General features: G+C 48.9%; 1 protein-coding gene across 1 annotated transcript; it reads right to left on the minus strand.

Annotated features, from left to right (window-relative positions):
- Positions 1 to 4,882: 4,882 nt before the first annotated feature.
- LOC107155381 (disks large homolog 5-like) lies at positions 4,883 to 12,452 on the minus strand. Its single transcript, XM_048792750.1, is given in 11 exon segments — positions 4,883 to 7,332; positions 7,334 to 8,369; positions 8,371 to 8,452; positions 8,455 to 8,491; positions 8,494 to 8,923; positions 8,925 to 9,001; positions 9,003 to 9,146; positions 9,148 to 9,389; positions 9,392 to 9,592; positions 9,595 to 10,152; positions 10,155 to 12,452. Coding segments are annotated over 11 exon segments (5,724 nt in total). The 5' UTR covers positions 11,977 to 12,452; the 3' UTR covers positions 4,883 to 6,237.
- Between the last annotated feature and the right edge of the window lie 664 nt (positions 12,453 to 13,116).

Consider the following 13,116-nt stretch of genomic DNA (forward strand, 5'->3'; position numbering starts at 1 on the left):
TAATTAAGCTGCCTCTGGAGAGGATTCAGTTCACATTTATTTATTGAATTTATTCAATTCTCAGTAATCAAATTGTTAGTTACTATAATAAACTAACCAGAATTATTCAGTCTTATCATCAACAGTTTTTCCTTTTCATTTGCCCAAATCCTAGGAAACAAGTCACATGTAAGATATTGAACCTCTTGGGAACAATATCAGAAGAATCATAACTTTCACAGAGATGGTTGTTTCCAGGCTGATTAATGATATTACATTAAGTGCACTCAGAGGTTCAGGCTCCCCAGAATAAGCTGGTAGCATTGCTCTGAGCAAACACTTCTGAAGCTTTTCCCGGAGATTGAGCCAGTTTTGATATGTTTACTTCTCCTTTTATTCTTTTCATTAATTTTTGCAGTTATTTGATAATGTGCATAGATAGATAGATAGATAGATAGATAGATATAGATATAGATATATATAGATATAGATAGATAGATAGATAGATAGATAGATAGATAGATATTTCAGGGATTGAACCCAGAGGCACTTAATCACTGAGCAACATCCCAGTTCTTTTTATTTTGAGATAGGTTCTCCCTAAGTTGCTTAGGGCTCTGATTAGTTGCTGAGGCTGGCTTTGAATTTGTGATTCTCACCTTCCCAAGTCTCTGAGATTACAGACTTGTGCCACCATGCCTAGCTACTTGAAATATATATATATATTATATATATTAATAAATATATATATATATATTAATAAATATATATATATATATACACACACACACACGTATATACATAAATGTATATGTATATATATATTTTAAATCTCATTAAATATATGATGAAATGGGATGAAACATGAAAAATAAAAGAATGATAAGTAATTTACTCAACTACAGGAAAATGATGACAAGATCAGATGAAAGTTATGTGCTCAATAATACAATGTGAGGGATGATGATAAATTTGGGGAGGGAAGTGGAGTGAGGGAAAGCAGATCAAGAGAGTGAAAAGTTGGCAGATGATCTCGATTTCTAAAGTTCGGTATCTCACTCCACTCTTCACTCTGGCTTTTTATACAATAAGATATTATTGTTCCCAATGGAATGGTAGATTCATACGTTGCCCCCCATGCTTCACCAAATACTTAATCTTTACTTCTGCTCTGCTCAGCTAGCTTTGATGTTTGGAGAAATAGAAAAGCCTATAATGTACATAAATTAATTCTGTACTTCTCTCTCAGGGAATTTTGGAGCCCAGTTAAGAATGAAATTCCTTAAAAGTACAGACCCAAATAAGATGGCCAGGTTGCTATATTTGTTTCCATGGAAACCAGAGACCCTTCCTGCTGAGCACTTTTCCTCAGTCCTCCTCCACAGGCACACATGCCCACTAATGACATTCACTCTCGGTGCTTTTCCTGAACAAGGTGGTATTTCTGCATACAAATAAAAAGCAAGCAAAACCAAAATAAAATAAAACACCTACTTACTTTTCTCAAATGCGGTCACATTACCCAGTCACAGGGCGCTAAGCTAATTAAATACCAAGTGGATTTAGCTACAATTCCCCCTACCATTTTGATGCATGTGTTCATTAACGTGAAGAACTTGGAGCAGAGGGGGCAGTTGTTACAACTGAACAGATGAATGCTCACTAAGCAGCCCAAGGAGGAGTCCAGATGCCACAGTTTAAGCATATTCCCAGTCAGTGCTGAGGACACTCAAGACATAGATCCAATCCAATAATTGGGTATTTTCTAAGGACAGAGAAATGACCATTAGTGCTACTACAAACAATTTCTCAAGGCTCAGGCAGAATTCAATATATCCTCATAGGGCTGGGTTTGGGAGAAAAAGGACAAAAGGAGCAGTAATACACCGATAGCAGCTGGCATTTATTGAACATGCTCTGAGTACACACAAATTTAAAGCCAAGGAGGAAGGGAGGAGGATCCTTGGTGACTCCCTTTTGTAGATGAGAAAAACTGGGCATAGAAAGTGCCTTTTCCTAAATCCACCCTCTTCTTCTTCCACAGGGAAAATTTTAGTCTCTTAGTTTTTGAGTGAGACTATCCGCTAAGCTTCACATTAATGTTATTGGCTTCTAGAACTAGAAAAAAGATTGTCGTGGTGTGGTATTTATGTGGTATAATAATACAAAAGAAGTTGAAAGGACAGGGTTTAAAATCATTGTAAGTACTGAATTTAGGTTTACAAACCTCACGTGGTTTCGTGTTTAATTTCTAGGTAACTGAAATTACTGCGATATATAAGGGGCTCTCCATGTCTGCAGGTTTTGTCTCTGGAGATTCAAACAACTGTGGCTCAAAAATATTCAGGAAAAATTTGTACTGAACCTGTACAAATTTTTTCCTTGTCATTGTCATTCCTAAACAATACAGTATAAGAGTGATTTCAAAGCACTTAGGTAATAAATATTATAAGTAATTTAGAAATCTTTAACTATCAAATTAAAGATTTAAAGTGTACAGGGGGAAATGCAAATTTTATGCCATTTTTATGTAAGGGACTTGAGCATTTGTGTATTTGACTGTCTGCAGGAAGTCCTGGAACAAATCCTTGGAGAATATCAAGGTACTACTCTGTGTGTGTGTGTGTATGTGTATGTGTACATAAATACATATATACACACACTATATTTCACTAAAATGGAAAATTCATCAGTATCACGTTGTGCCTCATCCCCTTTACCATTTTCTGCAGTAACATATCCTTTCCTCCACTTTACTTCTGACTTTAGTCCTGGCCTTCATCTCTGCTGTCTTTAAACTCTTAACCATGATTTAATAGTAGGAGAGTAGGATTGTCCAGAGAATTTCAAGGAGGTGCTAAAACCTATTAAGAGGGCCAGTTTAGCAAAGATGTGGCACTTAAGCAAAGTTCTTTCCTAGATTATGGGAGCTTCAGGGGGGTTGAACCTTTGCCATAGAAGTATCATTGAAGTAGAAGTTATGTCATGAATGTTCCAGACAGAGAGTGGCCAGTATTGCTCTCCTATCAGCATTGGGAACACATGGTGATATGAATGACTTCCCGAAAGTTAGTCCAGGAAAACAGCTATGTTCATTCAGTCAGTATTTTGTCAACTCTCCAACATGTGTTGAGCATCTTCTACATCTAGATGTCTAGGATATATAAAGCTGAATGCATAATCCGGAATCCATCTAGAGACTCAAAAGTTCACTCTGATCTCATAGACTAAACATTTCTTACTACATACTGGAATGAAGTTGCATCAAAGTTTTTTTTTTAAATGTAAGATAATAAATATTTTGAGATTTGCAGGCTACATACTCTATGACTATTTCTTCCTCCTTCTCTTTTTTTCTTTCCCCTCCTCCTTTCCTTTTGAGAATATAAAACCCATTCTTAAAAAATTAGTCATACAAAAACAGGCTACAGACCAGATTTGGTACATGGACTGTATACTTTCCTACCTCCTGTTTGGGAGGCTTGCTATTCAGGGTGGTCCACAAATCAGTAGCATCAGCATTACCTCTGACCTTTTAGAGATGTAAAATAGCAGGCCTAATCTAGACCTATCACTGTGTGTAAACTATCACTGTGTAACCAGTCAGCACAAAATACAGTGGTTTAAAGAGCAACCATATATAATTGTTAACAAGAATATGGATTGGCTGGGAGACTCTTCTGGCCTAGGCTGATTTCTTACATCTATTACAGTGAGCGGACAGCTCTGATTCTAGATGCTGTTTGACTCTAAGTCGAGGCACTTGGGTTCTCCTACAAGTGGCCTTTTATCCTCCAGGAGGCTGGCTTGGCCTTATTCCATTCTAGTTGTAAAATGCCAAGCAAGAAAATGGCCAAAGCATGTTATGGTGTGATTTCCTCCATATTCTATTGATCAAAGCAAGTCACAGGGTAATAAACACTTGAGTAGAAAGCAAATAGTTTATCCTTTGTTAGGAGCTACAAAGTCACATTTCAAAGGACATGGACATAAGGAGAAATAAAGAATTGCAGTCATATTTGTAATTTGTCATACCTATGATATCAGACTCTCTGCATATTAATAAGATCCCCAATGATTCATACGCACATTAAAGTTGAATAAGCACCATCCTAAAATATTCTCACAGTTATCTGTAGATGTCACTTTCCCCCTCTTTTCTCTTGAAATGGTTCCATATTCATATTCTAAATATTCAGTAGTCAGGACTTAGAACAGGTATGAGTCAAACACCCAACATCAATCAGGAAGAAAGGCTGAAACCAAACTATTGCTGCTCAAACTGTTAATCACAGAATACCAGCCACCAAGAGACACAGTGCTGAGCAGCTTAATTTCCTCATCCACTCAATACTTGAACAAATCCCTTAGCTTTCTGACAGCTCTTTCTTCCCAACTCAGGGTGGTATTTTATAACCTTCAGTCTGTGAAGGAGGTTGTTTCTATTGGCAAATTGACATTTACCTTATAGTTACATAAGGACACAGTTCTCTCTATGAGCTATCTGGGTGTCATAAACATGAAGACAGAAGTCCTCTGAGATCAAAGCAATAGAGGAATAATGGTGAAGACTTTTCTCTGAATGTGATATAATGACTTTTACTTTCTTTCTTTTTTTTTACTGAAATTGAACTTTATTTTGTACTAAAACTTTTTGATACAAAGTAATATTTTAGTACAGAACATCCCAGGCTGTCAGATCCGTACCTGCCTGCACACCGCCCATCACAGCCCGATCTGCCTGCAACGTAGAAAAACAGCATGCAAGCAATGCCTCGAGAATGGTCTACACTTTTTCTCAGTTGTCTGAGCCAGAAAACTTATACCTGGAAAACAAAGGACAGCACTGAGGACTAAGACTTGTTTCTCTTTTGAACAGCTGTGCAAGAAAATATATCCCTTTAAAAAAAAAATTGTCAGTAATGACTAAACTACAATCTAGTTTCTAGAGTTACAAAGAATCAAATCAAAGACACCTTGCTATTAAAATGAAATGTTAGGAACAGTATTAAAATATAGGTCCTACCCCAAGGACACTTACGTGGAGCCCGGTACAGTACCTATTAACAGGACACACCATTTAAGGAGGAACCACATCAAATCTTCAGCCAGATTCGCCCGGCATGGGAAGTGCAAAGGAAAGAAAACAAGAGAAGCCCAACTGAGCCCAAAGTAACTCGACAAAGGCCAAAGTCAGGCCCATGCTGTGAGCCCTGGGACCAAGATGAACAAGGTCGCAGGTTTTCTTTTTAGATATTCAATAGTGGCTAAGCTAACCATTAAACTCCCCCTACAAGCTCTCATTCAAACATCTGAAACGTGAATGTTTTCACATCCAAAAGAACGGATGCACCTGCCCTGCTCCACGAAGCTGAAAAAGGCCGACGGGGCTCTCAGAACTTCGAGGGGAGCCATGGCACACGGCCACCCTTGCTTGACACCCTGCCTAGGACCCAGCCCTGTGGCTGAGACAGACGGGGACATGATGGACCAGACAGAATGTTTAAATAACAAATACAGCTGGAGAAGAGACCGATGTGCGCTTGGGGGGTGGAGAAACAGGAGGGAAAGGCCAAGAGGCGAGTGTGTGAGGATGCCCAAGCTGCCCTCCCGGGTATGGGAGGAAAACACAGCGCTGGTGAGTTGACCCCACCCAGGCACTGGTTCTGCCATCTCCAGCAGTCTGAGTACCTGAAGTGACAAAGTCCTTCCAGGAGAGGTACCGCCTCTGAGGAGCAGGGAGTCTGCTGAAGCTCTGGTCCCACTGACAAGAACCTCCTGAGGCGGGCAGCCCACCCCACCCCCCAACCCCGTGATGTTCCAGGGTCATTTGGGGAACAAAAGCAACAGGGGGCGGAAGGGGTGGGGTGGGCACCAGCAGCATGGGGCGTCCTCGTAAACATAACCACCAGAACTTAGAAAAGGCTTGTAAACTTGTGATCTAAAAGGCTCTCTGTGCAGCATCACTGATTGGCTGGCTATAGGAAGGTGGGTGTTGTACCCCTCTATCAAATCTTTTGCGTTTTCTGCTTTGTTTTGTCTTAAAGCACATGTGAGAGGAGCAGTCTGCTGGCCTGGGCCCAGATCCTAGCTGCCAACCCCCTCTGTCTACAAAGGAGGGGCTTCTGGAGTCCTGGTTCTGGATTCTTCCCCTGCATGTCCTTAAACAGGCCCATCTCTGTTTTCAGTTGCTGGAGAAGAGCGAGCTGGTCTCCCCACCAGTGGGCCGGTCCAGCGGCCTCCTGGTGCCCACTTCCCCTAGAGCGGGCAGGCAGGGATCCACAGGACTTTACTTTGTTCTTGATTGACGGTTGCCAAGATCTGAGTGCAAATGCTTGACAGGGCTCCTCCCTGGACGACCCCTGTGAAGTACCTGCTGTACTCCTGTTCAATCTTCTGAGCTGTCTCGAGCTGCTTTTTGGAATGCCTCTGTGTCACCTTGTCCCTCAGGTAGATGGGGTCTCTCTGCTCCTTGATGTGCTTGGCACTCTTATAGTGGATGAAGATGACGATAGGGTAGATGTGCATGTGGTGCAGGCGCTCGATGGCGTGGGGAGCGACGTCCAGGAGGCAGTGTCGGTTCTTTTCTGTGATCTCCTTTATTGAAGCCACCGTGGTCACATCAAAATGGCCACTCCTCCGCTTGTAGTCGACAAACAGGCAGTCTTTAACGCCCCGCTCAATGGCCTGCTGGGAGGCCTTCATCACCTCCAACTGGCATCTGCAGAACTTGCCAGGAGCCTCGTTTATCAGCATTTCCTTCACCGCATCCAGCAGAGGCCCCAGAATCAGGACAGGCCTCAGAGAGGTGCAGTCCACCTTCTGGACCCGCTGATAGGCCAGACTCACTGAATCTTCAAAGAGCGGGAGGGAGTCGTTGGAGAAGGTGTCCAAGGCCAGGAGGTCTTTCCTGTCTTTGGACCCATTGCGTTTGTGCTTGTGCTTCCTTCGAAAGAAGGACGGGCGAGCGGCTGCTGACAGCGTCTTGGCGGCGCTACTGTCATCTTTGACCTCAGACATGCTGAGCCTCCTGGAGAATTCTTGGTCCATCACATATTTGCTGGGAATCTGCCCACGCTGGATCTTCTGGGTGTTCTCATCCAGCTGCCACGCCATCCAGGACCCGAACGTGCCCTGGGGCAAGGTGTCGTCCACGTAGAGAATGTCGTCCTTCCTAAAGCTCAGCTCATGCTCCACCTCCGCCAGCCGGTCATACAGGGCCCTGATGTAGAAGCTGTCACCAGGCAGGCCCTTGATCCTGGTGAACTCCTCTGGGCAGTACTGCACCTTCAGGCGGACACTGTCTTTGGGCTTCAGCATCTCCACATAGACCTCCTCCACCATCTTATTGGCTCACATCCAGGTTGCCATACTCGAGGATCAGGTCCCCTGGCACCAGGCCATCGGGACCCCTGGCAGGACTGTCATCCTCTACTTCGGCCACAAACACCCCGTGCAGGTTCCCACCACACAAATGCACTCCAAAGTCCAGTTGGGACTTCTTGATGAAGACAATGCGTGGTTCCGGGGTCTTCTTGTTGGCATCTCCCATGATCCTGGAGCAGGGGGTGCTCTGCTTGGCTGGGGGTGTGCCAGAACCCTCATCCTGCTCCATGAGCGGATCAATGACAGAGGGGTGCTCTGGGGTGGTGCTACCACTGCCCTGGAGAGTGGCATGGGCACCGGCAGGGTCCAGGTGGGACCTGGAGCAGGAGTAGCTGCCAAGCTGGTGCATATGTGGGTTGTACTGGGCCAGGATGGTGATGGTGTCACACTGCTGCCCTATGATGAGCCGGACCTGCTGCTCTGTGGCACTCTGCAGGTTAATGCCATTGAACTCAAGTAACTGGTCCCCATACTCAAAGCCAGCCTGGTGGGCAATGCTGCCCGTGGTCACTTTGGAGACGTAGATGCCACCCTTCTCTCCACTCACAATGAAGATGCCCAAGGGCTCTGAGCCCTTCTGTACCTTCACATGGCGTGGTTCCTCCATGTAAGGCCTCTCCTTCCTCTGTTCCTCGAGGGATGCAGGGTTGACAGCAATCCTGGGCAATGTAGAGGCAGAGGTCTGGGACTGGCTACAAGTGGACAGGGTGTCAATGTTGAGGGGCGACTGTGGAGGGGTGCTGCATTCGGAATGTGACAATGAACCTCTGTCAGAGCCCATGACAGACCGAGGGTACCTCGGCGTTAATGGGATCTTAATGTGTTCTGCCTTGAACTGCAAGTTACTGGAAGACCGGAGGCAGGCGCTGGAAGGCAGCGAGTTGGACCAATGGGAGGCTCTCATCTCAGCATTGTCACTGCTGGCCCTGTGGCTGAGGTCCAGGCTCAGGCGGCCCTGGTGCTGGACACTGGGAGGCAAGCCCTGGGGGCCAGCATCTCGGGGCACAGGGGCCAACCCTATGGCTGCGCACAGTGTAAATGGGGTTCCGCGGGATGGAGCTCACAGCAGTGCTAGGAGTCATGCTCCGGGAACAGTTCCCACGAATGGCCTGTTGAGGTAGAGCGTGTGTGTGTGGGGGGGTTCCCATGCCGGCTGGAATGCCCTGGTGAGTAAGGGGACCACTCCTGCACCTCGGGGGAGAGCTCTCCACTAGCTGGGATGCACTTCTGCTCCTTCAGGAATTGAGCAGGAATCACTACCCGAGCAAGCTTGGGCCGATAACTAGGCGCAGACTTTGGCTGGCGGCGCTTCTGCCCCAGCTCATCTGCCTTCTGGGAAGAGAGGTCCTCATCAAAGAACTTCTTGGCTGGCAGGTAGGAGGAATCCCCATTCCATTCAGGGTAGTAGCTGGAGGCGATGGGGACCCTGGCCTTGCGAGGGGGTGATGCATGCATAGGTTCTCCGAGGTCAGTGTCCGGGGGCAGGGCACCTGGTGGGCTGGTAGATGGAGAGCTGCCCACCAGTGTGGCTTCTGACTCAGAACTGGTTTCCAGTCTGCTGGAACTTGATGGAGTCGCTTCTCCTGGGGGGCTTTGGGGGTGTCAGAGGCCCCATCCTCTTGGAGGGCTGGGGGGAAGTGAATAGGCCCAGGGCCTGGGAGCAAACAGTCTATTTTGGGGAGCGTCTGGGGACGTTTAAAAGTCTTTGGGTCAAAGATAGACTTTCTTTGCTTTGGCTTCTTGTAAACGGAGAGCTCCGGCCCTGCTGTGGAGCGGAGCACCGGCCTTGGGCCAGGTCGCACCGCGGTTGGAGCCCTCAGCATCCACCTTGTCCAGAGGAGCATCCACCACCCCACAGGGGCCCACCTCGGTCTCAAATGGCAGCAGGGGCCGCCTGCTCCGCATGTCCACCAGCCCTTAGCCACGTTCCCCAGAGGCATCGGAGTGGAAGGAGCTCAGGCTGCGCTCAGAGGTACTGGGACAGGTCTGGGGGGAGACTGGAAAGGGGCCCCCAGGGAACGGTTGTGTAGAAAGGAGGTGCTGCCTCGGGGAGACCCTGGCTCCTTCCTGTCTTCCAGCCCAGCACAGAAGAGCTCCGTCTGCGTGGAGCTGTGGTGCTGCATCAAGTTCCGCTTGTGATGAGCCTGGGCCTCCAGGCCATGGGTCCGAAGACTCAGCATCTTATCAGAGTCCTTGATGTTTTCAAAGATGTTCTGGCCGCTCCATGAGGGAACACCTTCAGGAGGGAGAGGGTCAAGGAGTCCTGGCAACTACGCAACAGAGATTCACATTCATTCAGGGACTTGTTGTCCAGTGCAATGCCATTGATCGCCACAATCCTGTCTCCCACAGCGAGGGACCCTTCTTTGGTAGCAGGACTTCCAGGTACCACAGCAGCAGCATACACTCCACTCTCCAGACTGATGCCGCTGTCTTTCTGTCCACTGAGGTTTATGTGCAGGGGTGTGACCACCTTCCCATCCAGGGACTTCCTCCACCACATGACCATGTTGATGGCCCCCTCTCCATTGAGGAGGGCCTTGATGGCCTGCTTCTTGTCCTTGATGAGGTCCACATTGTTGATTCTCAGCAGCCAGTCATTGACCCTTAAGCGGCCATCAGCAATGCTTCCTTTGTCCACTTTCGTGACAAATATGCCACAGTCCCCTGGGAAACAAGGCTCATTCACACCTTCTGCCATGTCAAACCTAAGTGCCTTCAAGTCAAAATCCTCCGTCTCCCTTTCAAACTCGATGACTTCTGTTTCCCATTCCATGGAATCTGTAATGAGTCATGGGAGCTGTGGGCCATCAGCTGCCGGAACCGGGCCTCCTTCTCCAACTGGGATTCCATCTGCTCTTTGAGCTCCTTAAGCTCCCGGCTGACGTGGTTCTTCTGTTTCCCAGTGTCATCCAGGCTGCGCAGGGCCTCAGCCGGCTCACTCACTGCCGGGTCTCGCTCCTGCCGCAGGTTGTCACACAGTGTCCAGATGCTGTCGGGCTCCGACACAATCTTGTACCGCTCCTGGAAGGCCCAGCCCCAGCGGCACTCGGCCACATCGGCCTCCTGCAGGGCTTCCTTCAGCTCCTGGCACTGAGCCTTGCACTGCTTTGGAAGGATCTCCACCTCCTTGTTGGCCCTCCCAGCATCCATTGTAACCGTGTGTTTGATCTGCCGCAGTGCCTCCATCTCCTCGCTGGCCGCCTTCTTCTCAGATGTGCTGCTCTTGAGCTTGGACTCGGCCAGCTCCACCTCGGTCTGCAGCTTGTCCAGCTCAGAGATGACCTGGTCACGCTCGCTCATGATAAGCTTATTATACTCGCTGCACACCGCGTCCTGCTCCTCCTTGTACTTCTCCGACTCCTTTGCGGTTTTGACCTGCGTGGTCCTCAGCTCCATCAGCTCTGCCTGGAGCAGCTCCATCTCCCACTGCAGGTCCTTGTTCTGGGCTGTGGCCTTGTTCAGCTCATGGTGAATGGCCTCGAACCTCCTCAGGGACAGGGCGCACTGGTGCTGCAGCTGGATGGCCGTGTCCCTCTGCTGGGTCAGCATCTCCGTCTGCTTCAGCAGGCACTGGTTGTCCTCGCCCAGCTGCTCCAGGCGGCTCAGGTCTGAGTTGTGAATGGCGACCTTCTCGCTGTACCGCTTCCGCAGGGCGTCGTAGTCCTTCTTGACCCCCTCCAGCTTGTCCATGGCCGTGTCGTACAGCTTGTTGAGGATCTCTGATGACCCGTTGTGCTTCAGCACCTGCTGCGGCTGCGCCCGGAGGTCTCCGATCTCCTTCTGGTCCTCTTCATGGAGCCGCTTCATGTCTTCCCAGGACTGCTGCAGTAGGTTCCGCTCCCGCAGCAGCTGCCCGTTCTCCCGCCTCAGCATGTCCACATCATCCTTCAGCTGAGTCTGGTCACTCAGGAGCCGGCTGTGGAGTGTGTGGTAGAAGTCGGTCTCCTTGGCCACCTCCTCGCACCTCTTCAAGGCATTGGTGTGCTGGTTCTGGAGACTCTGCAGGTCCGACATGGCCCGCACACACTGGATCTTCAGCCTCTCCTAGTCAGGATTCAGTCTGTGGTAGGGCCTCTTATCAAAGGTCGTCCCATGGGTCGCAAAGGCCAGGCGTTTGCGCAGCTCATTCCTCTCGCGTGTCATCAGCCGCAGCTGAATGGACAGGTTCTCCACCTTCTCATTCGCCTGCGGGTCGGTGAGGAGGGGCAGCGGGGACGGCGCCTTCCCAGTGGTGCCCACACTGCTGAGGGAGCTGCTGCTCTCTGAGTCCGAGGGCATGATGGACAGGACACTGTAGGTGGAGCCCGCGCCCTCGGCGGGCTGCGGCGGCCAGACGACGCCGTTCAGGTAGAGAATGGGCAGCAGGAGAGGCTGCGACTTCTCCAGCGCCGCGTGCAGGTCCTGGAAGTGGTCCTGCTCCTTGGCCAGGAGCAGCTTGAGCAGCAGCTCCGCCTTGGCGCCTCCCGCCTCCTCGTCCAGCTGCCGCCGCTCGCCAGGGCTCAGCGCTCCCGCGGCCTCGAGCAGTCCGAGCACGGCTTCCACCTCCGTCATGGCCTGGGCCAGGCTCTGCTGACACTGGGCGAGCAGCTCCTGGCGCTGGGGCTCCATGGTGGCGGGCCGCGCCGCTCCGCCCCGCCGGACAGCGCCCGGCCTCCCCAAGGCAGGCGAGCGCCCGGGCGGCAGCCTTAGCGCGCCGGGAGCCGCCAGGCGGCGGGGGCCATGGGCCGGTGCTGGGCAGGTTGGGGCCAGGGGCGACGGGCGGCTCAGCAGCGGCCGCCTCCCGGGCTCCTGAGCGCAGCCATGTTGGCTGCAGCGGCGGCGGGACTAGAAGAGATGTCTTTTACTTTCTTCAAAACTTGAAGAGGTTCACAGGACAAATAGAAGACTGTTCATTTATGACTTGTTTCCTGATAGCTAACAGCACAGGTGTGGAGAGCCAGACTGCCTGAGTTCAAATCCCAGTTCTGCAGTTGCCCCTCAATGTGTGACCTCTGGCAAATTACTGAATCCCTGTGTACTTTACTATTTTCCACATATAAAATGAGGGGATAATAGTCACTACTATGTAAGACTTCTAAGAAGATTTCAAGGTGTTTAAAAGACTTGGTATTTTCAAATAACTATAAGAATGCCTTCCTGCATTGCTACTACTTTTATCATTGATAATATCATTATCACTACTATTTTGACATAAAAGAAACAAATCTGTACATTGATCTGTAAAAGTATCTTAAGTGATTGTTCATTTTTATGAAAACGTTGCTCTCCTTTTCTTGGCCACATATCCAAACTAGTTTTGGATATGAGAGGAGACATTTGGATATGATTAGGTTGTGATAGCTATGACCTAATCAGTGGATTAACCCATCTGATGGACTAATGATTGGAATGGACTAACTGAATGGAAACTGCAGGTAAGTGAGGCATTGCTGGAGGAAGTTAGGTTAATGGGAGCATGCCTTGGCTCCTTGTGCTCTCTCTGTGCCTCTAGCTGCCATGAATGGGGCAGTGTCCCTCTAAAGTGCACTTCTGCCAGAATGTTCTGCCTCATGTTGGGCCCAGAGAAATGGAGTTGGGTGACTATGAACTGAGCCTCTGAAACCATGAGCCAATATAGACTCTTTCTCCTCTCAATTGTTCTTGTCAGGTATTTTGATCACAGTGTTGAAAAGCTGACTAACTCACTCACACTCTGTGTATTAGTCAGGCTTCTGGGACCCCATAATATTCGGAATATATGTGTTTATT

This window comes from Marmota marmota, unplaced genomic scaffold, assembly GCF_001458135.2.
Source record: "Marmota marmota marmota unplaced genomic scaffold, marMar, whole genome shotgun sequence".
NCBI classification, from domain to species: domain Eukaryota; kingdom Metazoa; phylum Chordata; class Mammalia; order Rodentia; family Sciuridae; genus Marmota; species Marmota marmota.